Source organism: Sipha flava, unplaced genomic scaffold, assembly GCF_003268045.1.
Source record: "Sipha flava isolate LNK unplaced genomic scaffold, YSA_version1 482_pilon_pilon, whole genome shotgun sequence".
Taxonomy (NCBI): domain Eukaryota; kingdom Metazoa; phylum Arthropoda; class Insecta; order Hemiptera; family Aphididae; genus Sipha; species Sipha flava.
Window position 1 is genome coordinate 66,580 of NW_020273279.1, and position 23,305 is coordinate 89,884.

Here is a 23,305-nt window from a genome sequence, read left to right on the forward strand (position 1 = left end):
AGAGCAATAACTTCCGAGCCCTAATAATAATTATTAATATTTATTTTAATTTTTTTTTTTATCAACCGGTAATAGGTTGGTTTACAACGTTTAACTTTTTCCTCGATTTTATCATGATCTTCAGCAAGACTTTTTAATCTAGCGTAGTGTTAATTTCTGCATCTTTTTTTCAATTGAAATATGTACGAGTTTCTTAGTCTTTTAATATTATTATTATAATTAATATTATAATTTATCAAATTCTTTGATTTACCACCACAGCGAGTTGATTTTAACGTATCCATACAAGCGACTTCTCGACAGAATGGAGAGTATGAAACCTACTTGGCTGGTTCAAGACGATAGTTTTATCGACGAATCAAAGTCCACAGTGATGCGCGCAAATGAAAATGATTCCAAAGGAATATGTAAAAAAAAACCCGATAGTGAGTGTTTTTAAAATTAAATTTTTCATATAAATATTATAAATTTATACTACCAGTTATACAAACAATCCATTGAATGGTATTGCTACTTTTTGGTTTTTTTTTTTTTTATTTCGAATCAGTGGACGATTGTAAAACTGTAGGAAATTAATTTTTATAATACCCCAGATATTCAATCAATGTTTGTTTCATTTTCATATCAGTTCTGGTTACGAATTTCTTGAAGTTTCAAGATGAAACCTCTAATAGTGAATCATCATACTTGCACGACTCGTCGTCCAGTATATCTGAAGAGAAAATTGAAAACATAAAAATTAATTACGAAAAAACATGTTTTATGATAGAAATAATGTTGATTGACGAAAATGAAGAAAAAAAGTTATTATAATTTTTTTTTTTATGATAATTTTCTTCATATTAATTATTATTATGTTACCCACAGAGCTACGCGAGACTTTTTAATATCTTATTTCCACGAGTTTCCTCAATACGATTATTGTTTAGTAAATCTAAGTACGATGGTGACTCCTCCCGAGTTCAAGAAGACTTTTTGTGTGCGTATATTCATCATAATTATGTTTTTTTTTTTTTTTTTTTACTTATTGAAATATGCATTCTAGAAAGTCTTTTTGAAACCAAATCAATACAAGTCCATTGGACAACTGTACGCATTACATCGGTTGAGCCTGTTCGGGTGAGTATTATGTCCCACTATCTCTTGTTTTGCACTTGTTGATTGTTAAATATTGTTATTTTAGAAACATTACTTCTGCTGTGGTTACAAAAGAAAATTTGGAAATCGCGGAAGATCTGATCATAAACCATCCATTTGAAAAAATCTTATTAGATAATATTTCTAAATCCGTTTTCGAAGATACGAGATATAAAACTTACATTTTACAATGTGATGACCAACCAATTGGTTATTGCGTTATTCGGTAAACACTATTATCTGAGTTATAGTCTATTGAGTAATGATATATATTTTGGACTAAAAACTATAGTCCAGGGCACCGGAAGCAACAAAAACACGTTAAACGATTTTAATTTGAAACAGTCTTGTTTTTTAATAAAAAAAAATTAGACATTTAAATTATAATATTTTCAGTTTAGGTGATTTTTTGTAGTATATATAACAATATGATTATTATGCAATTTGTACGTGAGTAAAATGTAAATATGATCTATTGTAATATTTATCATTAATCGGCCATAGATAACAAGTCAAAAGCCTATGACTATTAATAATTATTATTAATAGTATTATTTTTATTGCTTTACATTGTTTCACTAAACGTTATTAAAGACTTAATTGGTTTATTTTGTTTTTTGATATCTATGCTCAACTACAATACAACTAATGCAACGAGTATAATATGTACGAGTAAGTCAAATCCTTGCGGCATACAAAATGTTCTCTGTTATTTAACTTTTATGATGATACGGTTATGCTGTGTTTATAATGTTGTGAAATAGTGTATGCTTATGAATGGTTATAAATATTTACACGGTATCATGTGTTGGCTCTTGTCTCAGCGTACGTATAATAGCGCTTTTAGATTTGCACGAAAATGTTAAGAATACCCGAGGTCGTACGCCACTTGCACGATAACAAAATATTATTTGAAAATAACTGTTGCGTTTGTGATATCCATAACATTTTACAATTGTTTATAGATTGTGTGACGAGATCACATTTTTAAATAGTCACTTCGACGTGGCTCGTTACGTATACCCCGAGTTGGCTCGTAATCATTCAGGGGTGTTGTTGAACATGGACATCCAAGCGAAATTTTTAAACAAGACACGTTGTTTGTTAAAGTCTATAATGGACGATAATGACATCAATTGTTTGTTTTATAAACTTTATTCGGATTCGATTATCATGGAACAAGTATGGTGACAATACTTATTACCAATACAATTACATTCTAGTTAGAAAATAGCATGTGAATATGGTAATTATTATTCGTAGAACGAATCGTCTTACATTTCTGGGATAAACGAACTGATACCAGTCAAACCTCGTACTCGTATCCAGTACGACGATGACGATTTGTCTGGTAATAACTTGGAAAAATTTGCTCTGTTCCATATGAACACGCGATTGTGTACAACTCAAAAATTGTCATTGGACGTTAAAATCGTCGTGGTCGGTGCATCTACAGTGGCCTTATCATTTTTAGAACGTCTTTTATTCAAGTAAGTACAACAAAATATCGTTGCAAAAGTTATAGAATATAAAATTTCAAAAGATTACTGTTACAATCGTAGGTGCGTACTTGACCCAACTACCGAGGCTTTCGTTACATTTTACTGTAACATGTTTTCTTCGCGTTAAAATCAAAATAAGTTTCAATTATATTTCGACCGTATATTCGTTTTTTTGAAGTATAATTTTCAGCGTAAAACAAAGTAATAAAAATAAAATATGTTGAACGCTGGAAACCGTGAGTTACGAATATTCCGAAAACTTTATACGATTGATTATGAAAGTATAAAAATTAAGGAGTGCAATTAAAGTCGTATGGGTTGTTCAAGTACACAATGTGTAAATATAGTGCTTTATGTTCCCTAGTGAAAAATGCTTCTATTATGAAGGTTGTACGTAGAATTTTTTTAAACGCACGTGTTACACCGACTACCATCATGTTGTACTATCATGTCGTAAACACAATACATTGTATTAATTAAATTAATAAAAACACAAAATTATATTGTATATTCAGCATTAATATTATTATTATTTTTACCTAGTCCTCTTAACCATTACCTGAGCTTCGAAAATATAGTACTCGTATCTGAGCATGGCATGCCATATCGAGTTGGTCTGACCGACTTGGAAGATTGCATGGTTCCGAAAGTTACGCATTACAACCACGAGTATATGAAAACTATAGCGCTTAATTCTTTCGTGAACGTCGTCACTGGCACAGTAACTGAAATCAGTAGGTTTGTGCGAAGTATTTGAGTATGTATATTGTTTTTATAATTTTAAAACTAGCCGAATACAGTTGACGAAAACGATACAACTACGATTTATAGTGTTTTTTCACTTCGTTATGATTTACGCGCACTGTTTGTACTTAAATCGAACTGTGAAATGGATATTCTAATTATAATCTGTGATATGTTTATAATTACTATCAATCGAACACGTTGGAATAACAGAATATTGATGATTTTTCAGATCCGAGAAACACGTAACGGTAAAAGAACACGGCACAAATATTTACTACGATTATTTGTTTCTGTTCAACGGTGAACAATTTACGCACAACATTGAGAACATCAAAACATTACCCGAAAAACGGAAGAAAAACAATCCTTCGCATAACTCCTCAATGTTTCGCAGGTAATTCGTTTACCGAGGCTTGTTTAATGATATTTCATTGCGTGTGTACGGACGGATGACAATAATTTCGTACAGATTGAACGACGAAAACGTTTCGCCGGAAAATCTGTTTTTATTAAACTCTGATCATGACGTCGTGTACGCCTGCAACTACATCAAATCGATGAAATCAAAAAATAATAATAAAGGTAATTTTGGATAGTTGGATAATAGAAATATAAGCACCGAGATGTCACGAGTGGACGGGTAGGACAACGTTTTCGATTCACTCACATTGACCCAGTGACGGTGCTAAAGTTAGGGGGAAAATAAATGTTGGGTCTTATAATTTATATTAATAAAATATTTTAAGTTCAGTTAAATCAGAACCGCGGTGCCTTAATTGTAATTCAAGGCGCGGAGCTCTGGGCAACCGCCCCTATTGGCAATTCCCTCGCGCCGTCCCTGCATTGACCATATATTTTGTACTTCATATTATTCTGTACGAAGTAAGGAATGGATTTGTGGTTTTATTTTAATTCCATTGTTTTGATTACATCATGATATGATAATACTATTTGAAACTTAAATCGATACGATTATGTTGATATCACGTACATTTTTAAACGCGTAGAATTTATTTATTTTTTTTTTTTCATTATACTGACCTCTGTTGAAGTGCACATTTTTCGTCAATTACTCTAGCCATCATCGTGTACGGAAAATATCTGGGATCACTGTCAGTGATTAATGTACTACTTGAGAGCAATATCGATGGACGTCGAATCGTTTACGTAGAACCCGGCGACAGAGTAAATCTTCCGTTTATTGACAATGCAACTGTAAGTGTAATTGGTAGTACATATCTGCGGAATCTTTAAAAAAAAAAAATGTATGTCATAACAATGTGTAATTTATCGTTGATAAAAGATAAAAAGAGCCGTTTACGATGAGCTGTACAGTCGAGGAGTGTCCGTACACGAAGGATTGCAATTTGAAACGTTGACACTGACCGACGATCAAATGAAAATACAGAATGTGTCGTTTAGCTCGAACGTAAAATCAATTACGATTGATTGTGCTGGTTTATTTTGGTTCGATCAGAAGAGTGTTAATAAAAACAACTGGAACCGTAAATTATTTTGCTATTAATAATTGTGGCGTTATTAAAATTTAATAATTTTTTTTTTCTATTGTCTTGTGGCGTTATGTGCCTGTAAACGGTGGTTTTATATTTTCATGTGAAAAAACGCTACAAGATTGCACATCATGAAATGTAAGTGTTATTATTTTAACTATTTTTAAACAACTCAATAACATTTGTATTAAAATTAATTACGAATGGTATGAAATGAAAAATTAAATATCCATACAAGAGTAATTGAAATTAACGAGACTGCAATTTTGTGTCAATTAATAAGTAGGTTATTTATACGATTACCAGTTTTATCGAATTATTTTATTTGTATTAGAAAAAATTATTAAAAAAAAAAAAAAAAATTACTCGTAGTTTTTTATCTGGAACATTTCCAACTATACGGAATTAATAAAAAACTATTGAAACAACGTACCTATATTTCATGGAGTGCAATAGTGTTGCGTTTTATTCATGAAAAAAGTATATAATCATGTAACGGCCATTGAGAGCCGAAGTTATAAAGACGTATAATAACAATATATAAGGGGCACCTATTACATTATGATGGTTGAATAAGGTAGATAAAAAATGAAAACGCGTTAATGAGATGTCTCAATACGGTTTAAAAAAAGTCCTAGGTGGTCCTATGTTGTTCTTTTATATTCCATTCTATGTCATAACAATATAAGTTAAAAAAATAACAACAACACACGGTTGATAAATTAATGTTGTTTTATTAGGAAATAAGATTTCTTTTCGTGTTTTACCACCCATATAATGTATATACCTACATATATTCCTATGTTTAAAAAATGTATAATTATAACACCTTTAATTGTGAATAAAACAATGTCCATTCAAGTAAATAAAAAATAAAAAATATCCGTAAAAAACATACATTAAAGTTTACCGCTTTTTAATGAAAAAAAATATATATACGTTTGTTTTAATCATTTTATCTACCGATGGAATATACAGAAACGTTTTTTAACAATCTATTCAGTTACCATAATAAATCTTAAAAAGTAGGTTTATTTTATTTAAGATTAAATAACTAATCCAACTAGAAAGCGTTTCGTTAAAAATTAAACAAAGAAAATTTGCTTGTTGATTTCTCAAATCCAAAAGATCACGCGTTGTATTTATATAGATAAGGTTGGGAAAGAACGGTATAGGTATTGAAAGACGTCTGTTAACTGTACGAGTTCGAGTTGGCAGCATGAAGTTGTACACGAAGTAAATGTCGATGTATTTACGTTTACTATCCGGAGATTCTAAATTAAGGTTCTCTTGAACATTTCAAATGTTGCTCATTAGGGGCTGGAGAATTTACCGTCGAAACTACGGCTTACGATTTTGACCACTAAACCCGTTACGGCGTATCGCTATTTAAGTAATTTTAACGAATTTACTCGGTAAACGATGAACGCTTGGAGTGTCGCGTTTGTTGTTTTTTATATCGAAATAATTACTTGGAGAAACAGAAACATTTAAAAAAAAAAAAAGGCGAACATTTAGATGTATTCGCAATTCGAGTTTCAACGCTCTGCCATTGCTACGCCTCGGTGTATAATAAATATTTAAAAAAGGTTTGACGGTCGGAGGACGCGCACGGGGTAGTTTGTCGGAGATGTGCCGCCGACGGGTTTTCGAAACGGATGCGTCGGAACGCATCCGAAGGCAGTGCTACAAATAGGGTTAACAAAAAACCGTTAACCATCAATATATCGTAATTTCGATACACTGCATACCCGATATTGATATTACCTCTATTATATCGATTTTATCGATGCGTTGGAAAATTTTTCCAATATTAATAAAGGTTTATAGACTTGAACATAGGACACACATAGGACGTAGGACAATATGTTATAATTTATTTGAATACAATTTATAACCGTAAGCCGTAACTTGTAAACGATACTTACTACAGGAACAATGACAAATAAATTGATTAATCGGAGCGTGTACATTTGACAAAATTATAAAATATTTTATAAAACCAGAACAATATTAATGAACTTAAACCGCAATTTTTATACATTGCAGTTCACGCCTAGAAAATTATAACGAAAACAATTTTATTTGTACTATTAGTACATTAATATTTATGCATAACATGGCAAATGATTTATAATAGTATATAATAATATCTATTGGCGATTTCCCGAAGATTAATCACGTTAAAATGTCGTTAGACACGATACTAATATCGAGACGATGTATCGGTAACGTTTTGTCGATGTAAAATGTCACGACATATCGACTTCGTGTATCGATACATCGTTGCCATCCCCAGGCGAAAAAGTTATTTTCATTTCGGTTCACCGTACGTGTTCCCAGTACTGTACGCGTTCGAGTTCGACGGTCATCTGGTGATCAACAGGTCGTTCGAAACGAACGTGGACTGCGTGTACGCGGCCGGCCCGGTGGCCAGGTACGACGGTCCGGAACGCGACGCGCGCCGTTGCGACAGCTCGGAGATCGGCGGCCGTGTGGCCGACGTGCTGATGAAACGTTTGCGCGCGCGCCACGACGACGACGACGACGACGGGACTGGCCGACGACCGCTGTCGGTCCGCTGCCGGTTGCCCGGCGGACACCGTTACCTCCGTTGCACCGAGCCCGGGACGTCGCGCCCTCGAACGGTTTTGCACACGGTCAAGACCGGAGACGCGGCCACGGGGTACTTCGAGATCGAGATGGACGGCGGCGGCCGCGTGACGGGCGTGTCTTGTTACTCGAAGGCGGTGAGTGCGACGTTTGCCGCGCACGTTTTCTTCCGTTCGAAAAGATATCGCGATGATCGATAGATCGATGAACGGTCTTATTTGTTCGGTGTTTTCGTAACGCGATCGGCATATTCCTAGCTACCGATCCCGGTCAACGGGGGGGTTCCGACCATGAGCACCCATGGTGGGGGGCAAGACGGGGCGTTTGCCCCGACCTGGAGTTGAACAGCTAATAACAAGGTTTGTAATTGAACGACTACGAAGTCTTCGGTTTTTATTTAGTAACGACTAAAGTGTGTATAACTCTGACATATTTTATTGCTTGCTAAGAATAGATTTTTTAACATACGTTTTGATGTTTGATTTTATTATGCCTCCCCCCCTTGATACATTTCTTGCGGGCGCCTATGGTTCCGACTAACCGGCAGGTAGAGGATGAACGGGACGAGAGACGGTCGGACGATAATATGGTTTTGCAGAAAACCCAAAACGTCACGTCAGACGTATCACACTCGTCGTCGTCCGGTACCCGCTCAAAATTAAAATGCATCTTTTTTCCCTAAACCACGGTTCGGCCGCCGTGATTGATTCAAAGTATAACCATGGTGAAAATCGCAGAGTCCACTGGCGATCGTTGAACTCGGTTGTATTCTTCGCTACTCGACCGAGTGTGATGACGTGGCGTGAAGTTTCGGACACGATTTGGCTTTAAGAGAATAAGACGTTTTCACGCCGGAAGAAATTATTCACTCATAGGATATCATGGTTTAGCAACTTTATATAAAATGGATTTTGCTTACGAAAATAATTCTCACGGGTTCCGATCACATGTAGACAACAAAGGATCAAGTCGGTCAGAAATAATTGAATGCGTATGAATGGAAATCAATACACGCACGTACTGGGAAATGTTTTCTTTCCATAACCGTACGCTAGTTATTCGTCTCGTAAGAAATAGTAAAATAACTGTTAATGTCACGATGATTAGGTTCACATTAGAATGGAAATCAATACACGCACGTACTGGGAAATGTTTTCTTTCCATAAACCGTACGCTAGTTATTCGTCTCGTAAGAAATAGTAAAATAACTGTTAATGTCACGATGATTAGGTTCACATTAGTTTATATACGAGTGTATATATATTGCAAAGGGAGTCGTGAGGTGACTTAATTTTTTTTACCTTTTTTGGAGGCTTCGAGATATTAAAAAGGTTCAGAAACGACGCGTTAGCTACAGATAATAGCAGAACATTGAACGACATAGTTGTAATTTGTGTTCACTATCATTATACCTGTTACGGAACGGAAGAATAATTGATCGTTAATAACGATTTGTCGGCGCAGGATTTCAAGTATTCGAACTTAATAAACCTGTGTGGAAAAAACGTAAACCTGTTCAACGATATGATGAATCGGCTGCGGACGGATTCCATTCCGTGTTTCTTCGACTTTTTCAACGAGCCGTGGGCTTACCCTTTGTACTCGGACAGATTTCCGAAGATATTGAACGACGTGATCAAACTCCGCGAAGCCAATCCCAACAATAAGGTAAGAAACAAAATAATGTCGACCTAGTCGTTCGTTTGTTATTGCCCTTGTACAACTCACTGTTTTTGTACACACGCATCGTAATAATATTGTAGAGTACCGGAAAGTTCTGCGGCGACGGCGTTGCAATGCCCGAGATCCATCAGGTGAGTTTACGTCGATTTCTCGCGTTTATCACTTACACGTGTCTTTATCTGCGTGTGCACGCAGGTGTACGACTTGTCCACGGTCGCCGGTTTCGACACGGAAGAGTTGGAAAAAGTGTTGATAACCTTTGTCGACGAAAACGTGGACGATTTTCCCGAGTTCGCTCATGTACGCGATGCGGTGGACCTAGCGAATTCCGGGCAACACCACTATTAGTAATCCTATAATAAATATATCGTGTGCATACGTTTTGATGTGACATGAAATCATTGACTATTGTTGATATGCTATCGCGATATACGGCTGAAAATGAGTTCTAGAACATTTAAATTGGTTATTATTTTGTGCATAGTCTCCGGCTATATCCATCGATAAAATATAGGTTCGTATAAAGTCTATTGATGTATACAAAGGTAAAAGTAACATTTAATTTTATACGTGCGCAGTGGCGTACATACGGGGAGGGGGGGGGTGTTCCGTGTTCAATTCCCCTCCAGGGCAAAAAAAAAGAAAATTGTTTTATTATTGATGACGTGTAATGTATTCGTAGTTTCACTTTTACGCTTTGAACTTAAAATATACTAATTATACAAATATTATAATAATTAAATAATTATATTGATAGGTATTTGTAAAATTTTGTTAACTATGCTGTTTTTATATTCCAATAGCTATTAATTTACTGTAATGTACCTAAAAGTAAACTGTAAATTGGTAAAAAAATTGTATAAAATAATATCTATTTATAGCAGTTATTTATCTGAGCATGAAAAAAAGGAAAGATAACGATTATTTTGTTAACCCCCTCCTCTTCTGAGCAAGATTGAATATTTGCCACTGTACGTGCGAGACGTTTTTCTTTAAATGCTTGAAAAGTACGCGGACGAGAAGTGCGTCAATCCATCCGCGGTACGGTTTAAGAAATTATACTAGTTTTTCGCATCACGTTAGTAGATAAGTGTAACGATTCTATTATTCAGATCTGTGCGCAGTTTTTACCATGACAGGTAGTATATAGTTCTCAGGGTGGTTAGCGGCAGTGGCGTAGTATAGGTATCGGCTGCTCGGGGTGAAAGATAATTTTGCCGCCCTCTTAATTAGGCATTTCAATTTAATGTATACTATGCATTATATACATTAATTCTAGAGAACTTTTCGGAAAGAACAGTCATCATTATTTTGAATTACACAAGGTTAAATTTTAAATAAAAAAGTTTATTTGTTTTACAATGACGTTTATTAATACAATAATTTTTACTTCAACCATTGATAGAACAGGTACAAAGGCATAGAGGCATCTAGGAGGGGAGGAGGATTAGGAGGCTAGGAAGGTTGACTAAGAGGATTAGCCCCCCGTAAATATTCCATGTTATACATGGCATACTTAACTTACAATAGTGTCACATACAAAAAACACATTGCAGTAAATCAACTAAAGTACCTATATTAACATGGTATATAAGAGTAGGGGTGTTCTATAGATTATTTTGATAGGAGGGCTGTAGCCCCCCCCTAACTATTTTACCTTAGTTGCGCCTATGTACAAATGTATTATTTAATCATGCGATCGTCGAGATGAACTCTAATTTTAAGTAGGTAATAGAATCTACTTATAGATACTTATACTTATTATAACTATCTTATTCCGCCCCTATTTTTTTTTATTCTTTTCATTTTTGATGCTAAAATAAAAAAAAATTGTAATGATAAAAGTTAGAGTTACAAAAGGAACTATCGAACATTTCAAAAACTAAGTATATTTTACACTACATCTATCTATAGGCAAAAATCTAAAAACCATAAATATTTGTTCGGAACCCTGGGTATGCAAGTGTAAAACTCGTACATGGCCGGATTTTAATAAATTAAAGCTTGAACAACATATCAGACAGTCTAACATACAATTACATAAATAAAATAATTAACACTCACACAGTTGAATGTAGGTAAACGTTGCGGAAAATTCAAATTTTCACAAAGTTATCCAATAATTTCATAACCACTACACGTACTTATTTGCACAAAAATCACAGTTACGAAATAGTGTGAACTAAACAACTGAAGATCCATGAATAAAACTTTCTTTGAATTGTCAAAGCATTACATACTTTCTTAAAGGGATGTAATAAACAATATTAAAATTAATATATATATAATAAAAGTCATTCTCACTGATTATAATTTATAAAAAATCCAAGCACAAAATATCATTCAAAGAAAGGGAATTCCCGAATCCGTCACAGAATTAGGAATGAAAAATTCCGTGCTCTTTTCATTCGGTTTGAATTTATTTATTTGCTTATTATTACTTCAAAAATTGCTCGGTCAAGTAGTTAGGGGACCTCAACTCTCTCCCTTTCTCTGATCTCAAACACTACGTTTATATTATACATATTTTTCAACAAATATCAGTATTATTCGAACCGTATAAACTGCAGACCGTACAGAATGAACGAAAACCGGACGTAAACTGTAGTTCACGGAATCCTAGAGTCAGAGCCGTAACTAGGGTGAAGCGAACGAGTCACTTGTCTTGGGTGCATGAAGCTGGGTAGGGGGGGGGGCGCAGAAATATTAAATAACTAACTTATTTTAAGAAATGTTATTTCTTGTTTTGCTAGAAACCTAATTAAAATTTTTCAGATTTTTCCGAATCGTATTATACATATTAAAACCTGTGAGTGTGACAACTCTAAAATCTAGGGGGCGCATTGCTTCAGTTCTGTCTTAGGATAAAAAATGGTTCGGTCCGGTTCTGCCTAGAGTACAAATGTTGCAATTCCACGTAGTATTTTATAATATTATTAGTAATATAGTAGTGACAGCAACGACTTGTTATCATAATAATAATATATACCGACGGTTATGTGCAGACGTCCGTTTGCGATTCGCCCAACACGAAACGGTCCGCGCGAGATCATTACGAAAACCGGGCGCTAGTAAATTAGACGATTCAACCGTATACACCACAGGGCGGCGCAACACGACACTATATAAGTTATACGATTGGTAATACCGCATTAACTGTTGGTGCATTCTGATTATGTGTACATTATTGTTATTGTACATCGCCGACGAGATGTTTACCGCCCGTTGAGTCGTAATCGCCCCGCCGACGATGTTGAATCGCGTAAAACGCGATTTGAATAGTCGAAAAAACGACGGCGTGCGTGGCAAAACAAACATTCGGTCGGTTTGCAATACGTGTGCAATCCGTATTATTGAACACGATCGTCAACGGTGTTTGTGTGCGCTCTCGGAATTCGGTTTTGATCGCATTTCGTATGTTATGCATGTGATATTACAATTCATCACGGTTGTATAGTACACATACGAGTGTCGCATTCACCTGACATTGAACATAAAACATGTAAGATACATTGTTTTTGAACGTTGACAAATCATTTTTAGAGAAATCGGCTACACATCTAACACGAAATTTAGATTTTATTGTTAAAAGATCTTAATCGTCATATACGATTTTACCGCGTCGTTTTGTTCATTTTAATAAATCAAAAACAATTTGTACAATGACAAGAACGTGTTGGCAGGGAGGTCGATATTCAATTAATGGTTGGTTAATTATGCCCAGTTTTAAGTTCACTCGTACAGTCACGAAATATCCTTATAGGATATTTCACACTTCAACATTTTAAAGAATATGTTTGATAATGAGTTAGTTATATCTAACAATAAAAAATGGTTTTTATCGGATATATATTTGCTATGTGGTGCTTTTTTTACCACACAAGCGGGAGCCACATGCCCTTAAGCTTAGATCTATGATATCAATGATATTAGATCTATGAGCTTAAGCTATGATCTCAGCAGCCGAAGCTGTACCGGAAAAAAAAAGACATATTTACCGTCTATAATTTTAGAATCTATACGGACAAACATACGAAACGTTGATCCTACGAACTCGGGTGTCGATTTAAACGTTTTAGTTGCAAGTTATACGCTTCATTCCAGGAGAAAACAACAGGGACGACCATAATTATACATGTATGCGCAGATGTACTCGTTGTTAGACGTTGTCGTCGTGGGACGCACACAGTACGTAGAAAATCAGAAATACGAACACGAACTTTTACACCGATACGTTGCTCCGCGAGAGATGCTGCACCGTTCTCGTCACGGTGTACAATATTGTAATGTAATATATTTTGGCGGGTTCGACTGTTACGAGTGCTGCCGTTTGGACCGGTAGTAAATAATAACACTGGTAGTAGTGATAGTAGTCGTTGTATAGTAGCCGCGTAGTTTATTTGTTCGTTTCGATTGTTGTGTAGTATATCGCGTGTCCGGTCGGTACAACACACGCGCATATGATATAGGTTTTTGTTCCTCGGGGACACAACACAATGATAATAAATAAATAAAATGCGTTTCGTTATTTATAGAGGTAATAGATCGTTTTTTTTTTTCGTTTCTGTATTATAAACGTACGGCATAATAATATCACGTATAGGTTAAATGTGCATTCGATTATAATATTGTTTTTTTTCTTCTCAAGTTCTGACCGAACTGGGCTCCTCGGGCGACGAAATCGGCCGTTTGGTTCGCATGATACGCGTCCGGCGCGGAACAACAACAAAAAGAAAAAGCCGACGCATCGTATAACACGATGCCTAACTGGCTAAACTGCGTGTTTCCCGGACCGCTCCGGGAGTTCAGCACTAATATTACAATCGTATACGCATGATTATGATTGCGGTGTACATGGTATATACCAATCCGAGGTGACCGAACTGACTCGGCAAGCGGAGAAATTTCGACTTGTAGTTGGCATTTTTTTTTTTTAATTTCGCTGTGATTTTTTGGACCGGTACATATTCAATAGTTAATGTAAGACTAGGTATATAGTTATAGGTTATCTAAATAAACGTTTTTATGTTTGTGAAAACATTTAAAATGAAAGAGAAATTATTGTGTTCATTCTACTTAAAAAAAAAACCAGACTTACTACAAATTTATACGTCCACTCTGTATGCAAATATTAAAATCTATGTTATCCATTTTTTTTTTTATATAAAAAACAATTATTGGCGAGCAAGTATTTTAATTCTTGGATACAGAGTAGTAAACTTGTTGAAAGTCTGTCTTTTAAAATAAGATGAACCCAATATTTTCTATTTCTCTGCCTACTACTGTTACAGAAGTATCGAAATTTAATATATCACTATCAAATTAAATTTATCTTAAAAATTAATATAATAGGTATACGTGAAAAAAATTGAAGGACTACTTACAAAACTACATAAGTTATACCATTTTGAAAATAAAAACCAAGTCAAAATCTCCTGAAAAGTACGAAATGTGTCACTTAGAATACATTCGTATTTAAGTAGTTCAGAAAAAAGGAATACACTTTTCATTTCTATTTTTGTAAAATTTACCATAATGTTCAATAACTTGTCATCATACAAAATAAGCTTTTGATATTTTAATTCGATTTATTTTTGGCTTACTAAAAAGGCCCCTAAGTTCCGAGTGCCCATGAACCCTGCATTGTCTAAGACGGCCCTATATATTCTCAAAAGTGTTGGACGACTATTTTCTGTGACTGTCACAAAGTCTACATGTTTTAATGCCGTATGGTTGGGATTTCAATAGGGGTTCTTTTTTTCTGAAGTAAAATCGTTTATGTAATCGTATATGCTACGAATTGGTACAATTCGACGTACACATGTTTCCCAACATATCATATAATAGCGAGTTTAGTTCTAGTAAGTTAACAAAATCGATTATTGGTGCCACCTTGTTTGAATCGAATGAGATCACTGTTATTAATAAGAATCTAGAATCCGAGATTGTCAGACAGTGTTTTATTTTATTGGGATTTGCACCGAGAGACTGCGAACATCGAGTCTTAACGATGCGATACATAGTACACGTATAACTGCATATGAGCATTCCGCTTGGAGGTTTTATTTTAATTTTTAATCACTTAATCCTTCAAATAAAATCGTATTTACTTTATGCGTTCGATACACGCACGTGTAATTTTTTCCAGTTTCGATGTGTAAATTATCATTATAATATTATGAATAATGTGTCATTTGTAGATAAAACGTAATAATTTCAGCCCGTCGAACACTGTTATAAGCTTGTTCATTGCTATATTAAGGGGATTATAAATTATAACCGTAGTTTTAAGATTTTAATTGACTTTGTGTAGTATAATGGTTATAACTTCTAGGTTTATTACAGAGTCGGTAAAAATACAAAACGAGTCTATTAGTACACGTGCATAGGAAATGATATTCATACCACATTCGTTCGTACACACACGCGGATAAATATTACGTTTATTGCTTTTGTATATTTTTATGTGTATATATTATATATTATTATGTTCAGTTGGCAAAAGTTGATTTTTAAATATACATTATTTTATGGTATTCCTTCCGACGACTCGGATCATTAATAATTCCCGATAAATTAATACGACCAATTAGAAACGAGGAAATTAATTGGGTAAAAATAAATAATAAAAATAATAACTTTTCTTATAAGTTATTTATTTAAAATATTTAATTAACTTACACCAAATGGCCGATCCCAAATATAACGTCAAAGTCACGATAGCCTTATGCATATTATCCCTCATTGTTCTAAATGTCCGCTTTGATACAATGATTCTACATGGCATACAAAACTGTGACGAATTAGTTTTTTTTTTAACTATCCGTGCAGATGAAATCCTAATGGATCACCTAGATCGTTTTTTGACTATTTTGTGGAGCAAAAAAAAAAAAAAATACAAAATAACACGTTGAATAAAACGTTCTTGTAGTCTTACACATATGTAAGTATACTCGTACGAGTCTACGCTAATATAAAAAATATAATGTATCATTATGATTTGATTGTCACCATAACCTTACGAAGCCGACGTAATAATAAAATGATTATTTAAATTATTATCATGCGGTTCGGTAAATATTTTCCATAATAATAGGTGGGCACGTGCATACGCGAATCAATGCACATATTTATAGTACACTCAAACGGAACGTGTTCAATAACAACAATTATAACGATTGATGGTACATATTTCTGTTGTTCAATAGATTTGATTTATCGACTTCAACAATTATAACGTTTTATTTTTCACTGCGCGTAATGTATTGTTATTATATGGAATCGATTTAATACTCTACGTGCGAATATTTCCGCTACAACCATATATATCCCATCATATAATATCATCGTTCTACGTTCCTCCGAAACGTATAATTATTGTTGGGCACTTGTCCCCCCCCCCCCCCGTTTGAATTAGTATCCACTAGCGTTTTGTATTAGCGTTTGGACAATCCTTTACGTTTAAGTCGGTTCTTAAATTCGGTGCGCGATCCGGTACAGGGGAACCGTCAGAAACTGTATATATTTAAATGTGGAAGTAATTTATGACTTATTTAACATTTTAATTTATGTACTCCTCGAATCCGTCTGCGCACGAGAGACGCGTGTATACGCGTACGTGTACTCTCATTGTTCAAAAATTATAGAATAAAACACAATGATTTAAGCACTACTTGCGCGCAGAATCTATATGACTCATTACAGTGCTCTTCCATAAGGAAATCAAACAATCGTATATTAATATGATATACCTACCTGAAAATAATCCACTCGCAATCCTATTGTAATTGCGACCGCGGGGATTTAATTGAACCCGAGGACGGGCGAACCCATTCTCGGTAATACTTTATTTTTCCAATCTGTACGGAACGCGATGAAATAAAATAATCGTCGGTGGTGTAGGTATTTAGTGAAAACATTTCGTGTCGATGGCGGACCGTTTCACTTATTATAGTTTACCCGAAACAAGAAACGTCTCTTAGAATATTTGTAATTTTTCGTTTTGATCTCGCCGCACGTACGAGCACTAGATAATGGTACCGAGTACGAACCGTCCATACGTGAAAGCTATACGAATATTCCGAACACGTCTCGCGAAAGGTTTTTCGTGTAATCCCGTTCATAACGTATATCACGTGAAATATAGTACGAGCTGCGTTAAAACGTCCGTAAGTTTGTTCGTGAACCGGAAGACACTATGAAGTGGCCATCATAACATTATGTGTTCATTATATTTCGGTTTTAAGAGGAAAAAAAAATAACGTCTTTTCTGGTAGAATAAATTCAACGACAGCATACGTACATGTTTATATATATACGGTTGTGTATAAATCGTACACGCACATAAAGCCAACGACGATATACCCACTGACAAATCATTCCGGTTCGGAAAACGATTTTATTAAAGTAAAAAAAAAAATAATAATAATAATATCTTCGACCACCGTCGGAGCGTCGTTTTAACAGTCTTATCAGGCTAATAAATAAACAGTAATATTTTATTTTCGGAATAAAGTAATATTTAGATAAGAACCGTACTACACCTGTGCGGCTTAGTGCCCGTGCGTTACGATATATTTTTTTTTCCACGGAATAACGCTTCATTTTTATTGCGGAAGCGGTTTAGAGGTGTTTCGTTTTACGAGTAGTCGTTCAGGTGGTGTCCGGTCGGACATTAAAAACAAAAATGAAGCCACACAAGGAGGACTCGGATAATTTATACGCGTGTACGAAGAGCCGACAATTTTTTGACGCGTCGTCGTCGAGGGACGAGCGTTATGATCGCTGGCCAAGCCGCGTCGCGTAGACTGGCGCCAAAGCACTTATGAACGGTGCGCGGTCGGATACGTGTGAATTGGAAAGCGTTTTATTTTATTTTTTTTCATAAAAATTTTTAGCGACGTCCGACGAGGTCGAACGGTGACGCGGAGCGCAGGTCCGTCCACGACGACGGTGCACACCGTGTGGCACACGGTCCCGGTAACCGTGTTAGGTCACGGTGTGCACGACACGCTACCGCGGTTACGGCGAGAACCGCGCACACGCGTAAGAACGTCGCCGGATTAGGTTAGGGCACGGTTAGACGGTGACAAGTTTTCGAGATCGTATCGCGCCGACCGCAGTTTTCGGCGCGCGCTACGGATCTCGCACACGATCCGGCCCGTGCGGTGCTCGATCTCTTCTGGTAATCGTCGCCAGTCCTGCTGCTGTCCGCGGCAACGGAACGGGTGGAATACTTGTGTCCCGTCGCACGCGCGAAAACCTACGCGATATCGTTGCACGCGTAAACGGCGTTGACGGAAAGGAGAGGAGATAAACGACAGTCGGAACTGTGTTGAACTGCACCGACCGGATCGGACGGAATTATCGTGTGCCACTGTGAACGTAGATCACTGGCAGCCCTAAAGTTGTACACGTACGTGCGTGACCGAGCAGGAAACGAGTTTTACTGCGCCACGGAGCGTCCCGATCACCGACCGAGCGAAGCAGGGATATTCATTGCGAACGAATCGCACCCATTATTGTCATGTCGTCTATGCGAATTGAGCGACTTTAACGCTTCGCGCTTTTCCAAAACATTTAGGGAAACACATCGCCCTACATAGGTCTTTAAATAAAGGCTAACAACCAGGACCTGATTAACCAACTCAATGAGCCTACTACAATTCACAATTTTGGGCCCAAATTATCCATCTCTGTTTTCTTTAATGCTAAAATAAATGTATGCATAATATATTTTTAAATTAATATTGTATGTAATAATCAGTTATTTATATATAAATAGTTGGATAATGGAATAAAATGGTATTGTTAAAAATATGATTATTTAATAAACAAGAAAACTTTACACTTTCAATGCGTTTAATTAATGTTTAATATTTATCCAAGCATAAAAATAAAAAGCGAACATTTAAAAATAAATAGTATTTTTGATTATCGCACTTATATATCAAACTAAATGTTTTTTAAGTGTAATGTAAAAGTTGAAAAAATAATTTGATTTGAGCTTTCACAAACATTTCTTCGCTTTCTGCTCTGAAAAGTGGTTATAACATCATCAAAACTCAGGTTTGCTGTTATATCATTTTCAATTTATAATATTCCCAGAGCATCTAAATTTTGTTGGCTTATTGTATATCGTAATTATTTTTAATGATGAAAACTTTGGTTACTCAGATAATGCCTCGAAAGTAAATGTAGTTTATTTTTGAAATCACATTTTCCCCGTGATAAGGTAAGTTCATAATTATACCGATAGCCGAAATATTATACACTATTCATCTACAGTAATCAGTGGTAGACTGGAACCAAACATTTCATCGGAACTGAGAACTAGAGAACTAGAGTAGCCACATCTAAACACCTACCTTATGTTTGCATACATAAAGGTATATTTAATAGAACACAGTGGTGTATTGGAGGGTATACGGCATATAACCAATACGCTATTTTTATCCTTGGCGTATAGCTTATGAGAAATTGATGATACGCGGGTATACGGCCGTATATAGCGTATAGCTTGTAATTTGAAAAATAACTACATAATACCTTGACTAACCTAACTTGTGGTTATATTTATAACGTGATTCAGTATCGGATATATTATTATTATTATTTTTCTTTTTTTTTTTTAATGAAAAATTCAAATTTGTTATCATTTAACAACATATTTCTGTTATCAAACAGTCATAATTAAGGATGTGAAGTTCACGAATGAGTTTTTTTGGTTCCTACCATATGATAGTTACTACATGAAATAAGGCGCATACCCATGATTTATTTTAGCAATACATCACTGGGTGTACCAGAGTTAGTTGGTAATAACATTTGTATTATCTATATTTTCGTTTGTTGGCTTTTAGTTCTAATTGATTGTGTTCTTTGATTTTTTCATTGGAAGTTTTGTTTTTATGTGGATTTGTTTTAGTTGTTAATTTTGAAGAATTGTTGTTGTATTGGTTGTATAATACCCATGAAGAGGAGATCAAACCTTGGTCGCTCCACAAACAGTGCTAACTATCATTCACAAATTCACGATCAAAATATAGTTAAGGATGAAAATAATAATACTACCAACAATGACATTAATGAAAACAGCCATAACAATAACAGTGATAAAAATAATAATAACAACAATGCTACTGATATTCCAATTTAATTTTTGAATTCTTTAAATCCATCAGGTCTTCCTCCGCATAAACTTAACTTGAAAATTTGAGCTTCAATAATACTTACAAGGAACTTAAATACACTGAAATTATACAATAGTACTATATTACGGACAGTGGCGCAACTTGGGGTGGTGTTTGGGGATTGTAACCCCTCCCCCTAAATTTTTTTGATATTTTTAAAAATTCTGCATGCAAAAAAATGGTCTACCTTGAACACGCGAAATGGCTGATTGATATGAAATATGAATATTATTCGTAATGTAATTGATAACAATAATAAAACGATGATATGGAACGTTTTGTAACATTCCGATTAACTTTAAAACATCAATAACCTTGCTACTACAATTTCTCGATAGTCGATTGTATAATTTTTTTTTGTTGTGGTATCACAATATGAATTAGAATTTAAACAGTTTAATTTGTAATTTAAATATTTTACTTTTAAAATTTTTTTCATAAATAATATCTCCTGGTCGAAAACGAGTTTATTATACATAGTACTCAGTTAGTATAATATATACATTTTTTTCTCTGTAATGATTAAACCTAAGGCCTTTTTTGTTAATATCTGTAAATTATTATTTATAACTTATAATAACTTAACACCATATAGTATATACATATTTATAAGTCGTTTCACATTCATACATACATTTTTATTATGTAAGTTGTACTAGGCAATAGATACTTGTATTTATATATACCTATTATTTTGATAATTAGTGAAATCCAAGAAACGTGTGAAACAGTTTAACAAAAAATAAATTAACTCGTTAAGTAAGAAGTTACTTTAAAAAGAAGTACTTCATTCAATTAGAAGTTCTCTAAAAAAAAGTTACTCTTTATGTAAGTTTAAAAAACTTACCTACCTCAATGTTAAACTCGTTAATTCCCAGTATTGATAAAAATAAAAAAATAAATAAAGGCATGATTTTATTGAAATTATATTTACTTGATGATGAATTTTGAATTAAAAACTGGTTGTATGTTATAAATATAATAATACTCCAGAATAAGCATTTATTTATTTCTATATATAAAATTAAGGGTCAATAATAATAAAAAAAAAATTAATATTTTAGAATTTTTGTTAATCTATCAATTTACAATATTAACGTTTAATAAGAACAATGAAAAATGTTTATTATACTAATAATCTACAATAGTTAATTAAATTTGGGTTAAAATATCTACCATTCGTATATAATTACATAAATGTTGACATTACAATTTCTAGAAATGTGATAATTAACGTTGTGATAAAAATACTATTGAAAACAATAAGTTATCAATTTTCATTTTATCTTTAAAGGCCTCGATTTAAATCTATTAATATTAATGAAACAGTATGGGTATCACGTGTAAATACGATGGACACATAATGATAGTACATTGGTAATATTGAAACTTACGGTTATTAATTTTAATAAATAATGATGGGTCGTTTATACACATTTTTTTCTTTTTGTTACTGTATGTTTTTTATTTTATTCATATTTTGTTTATCGCATATTCGCAGAAAAAATGTTTGATGAGTTTGCTAAAAAGCCAAGAAAATTAAAATTGTAATATTATGTAATGTAATTTGTATGACTACATTTTAAATCTAATGACAAAATATTACCATTGTATATATATATTTTTTGTTAATATTGTACTTAAAAAAAACCAAAAAGAAATCTATAATATAATAACTTTGTTTTAAATGCTGTTAATTTAATATTTTATTCTATTTGAGAAATTGTTTAATAATAACTTTTATAATAACTTTTTCACAATGAATACATTGTGAATTGTAATGTTGTATTCAAATTTGTACTTATTAATAAATTATGTTTAATTGAATAAACTAAAAAGTCTTAATTAAATAGTGTTACTTAAATTATAAATAAACAAATAATAATATAAAACAATTGTAGGTTATAACTAAAAGTAAAAATTTTGTTTGTAATTTTCATAGGGATTTAGCCCCCCCCCTGTTTTACAACCCTAAATACGCCCCTAGTTTTTGAGATACAGCGATCAGTGAGTAAGTGATATTTGGATTTTATATGTATAGATAGATAATAATTTTTAATAATTTTGGTCGAACTCGGTTAATGATGAATTATACAGAAAATAAAACTTAATAAAAACGATTAAAAAAGAAAAAAAAAGGAAACTCGAAATTTATACAGGTACCTTAGGCGGAAGAGCGGAGCTGATCACGGCATGTGATTACAGGCTGATGAGCACCAAGGTGGATACCACGGCTATTGGGTTTATTCACGCAAAAATGGGCATAGTACCCACGTGGGGCTTGACGGACCGACTGATGTTGATTACAGGTCGTCAGAATACGCTGAACTTGTTGCTGGACAACCGGCCGCTGAGGGCAGCCGAGGTGATGGACATTGGCCTGGTGGACGGTACGGCGGCCACTTTGCAAGATGCCACGGACTGGCTGTCGCGGAAGAACAGACACCACGTGAATGTGATCCGAGCCATCAAGCGGACATTATCGTGTCACGGTGACGGAGCCAACCGAAGAGCGGCTACATTGATGGAACGCAAAATATTCGCGGTGCTGTGGGGAGGGCCAGCCAACCGAATGACTCTCGATCAGTATTTTAGCCGTAGTAAATAAATGTTCGTTAGAATTGGTGTTTTTGATACAAATTTTAAATAAAGCTGTCGTTGGTTTATATTCTGTCCGATTTTCTTTTCTCATTATGGATATAATAAATAAATATAAATAATAAATATTTAATTACTAGTTTACTAATATATTTTTTTAAAAGTATTAGTAAACTAGTGGGATAATTAGATAAATAAATAAATTTTTAAACTGCGGCGAAAAAAAAATTTACATTATACAATCTGTAACAAAACCAATAATATACATTATACAAATTTTATTTATTTTATATACCTCGCTATATAATATATACATATCGAT

The 23,305-nt window shown here is 34.2% G+C and overlaps 2 protein-coding genes across 2 annotated transcripts; both read left to right on the plus strand.

Annotated features, from left to right (window-relative positions):
• Positions 1-304: 304 nt before the first annotated feature.
• Positions 305-9,541, plus strand: LOC112689920 (cilia- and flagella-associated protein 61-like). Its single transcript, XM_025563802.1, has 14 exons — positions 305-407; positions 629-803; positions 868-979; positions 1,046-1,119; positions 1,184-1,363; positions 2,103-2,319; positions 2,401-2,627; positions 3,183-3,377; positions 3,616-3,780; positions 4,439-4,601; positions 4,690-4,891; positions 7,241-7,647; positions 8,975-9,203; positions 9,420-9,541. Exons 1-14 carry the CDS (start codon positions 305-307, stop codon positions 9,539-9,541), a joined length of 2,571 nt encoding a protein of 856 aa, XP_025419587.1.
• A 784-nt stretch (positions 9,542-10,325) lies between these two features.
• On the plus strand, positions 10,326-22,993 carry LOC112689921 (ethylmalonyl-CoA decarboxylase-like). Its single transcript, XM_025563803.1, has 2 exons — positions 10,326-10,332; positions 22,545-22,993. Exons 1-2 carry the CDS (start codon positions 10,326-10,328, stop codon positions 22,991-22,993), a joined length of 456 nt encoding a protein of 151 aa, XP_025419588.1.
• Positions 22,994-23,305: the final 312 nt, after the last annotated feature.

Coding starts and splice junctions, on each gene's coding strand:
- LOC112689920 (XM_025563802.1), top strand. CDS start 305: ATGGAGAGTATGAAACCTACTTGGCTGGTTCAAGACGATAGTTTTATC. Junction 1,120..1,183: donor CATCGGTTGAGCCTGTTCGG/GTGAGTATTATG, acceptor TTGTTATTTTAG/AAACATTACTTCTGCTGTGG. Junction 3,378..3,615: donor ACAGTAACTGAAATCAGTAG/GTTTGTGCGAAG, acceptor ATGATTTTTCAG/ATCCGAGAAACACGTAACGG.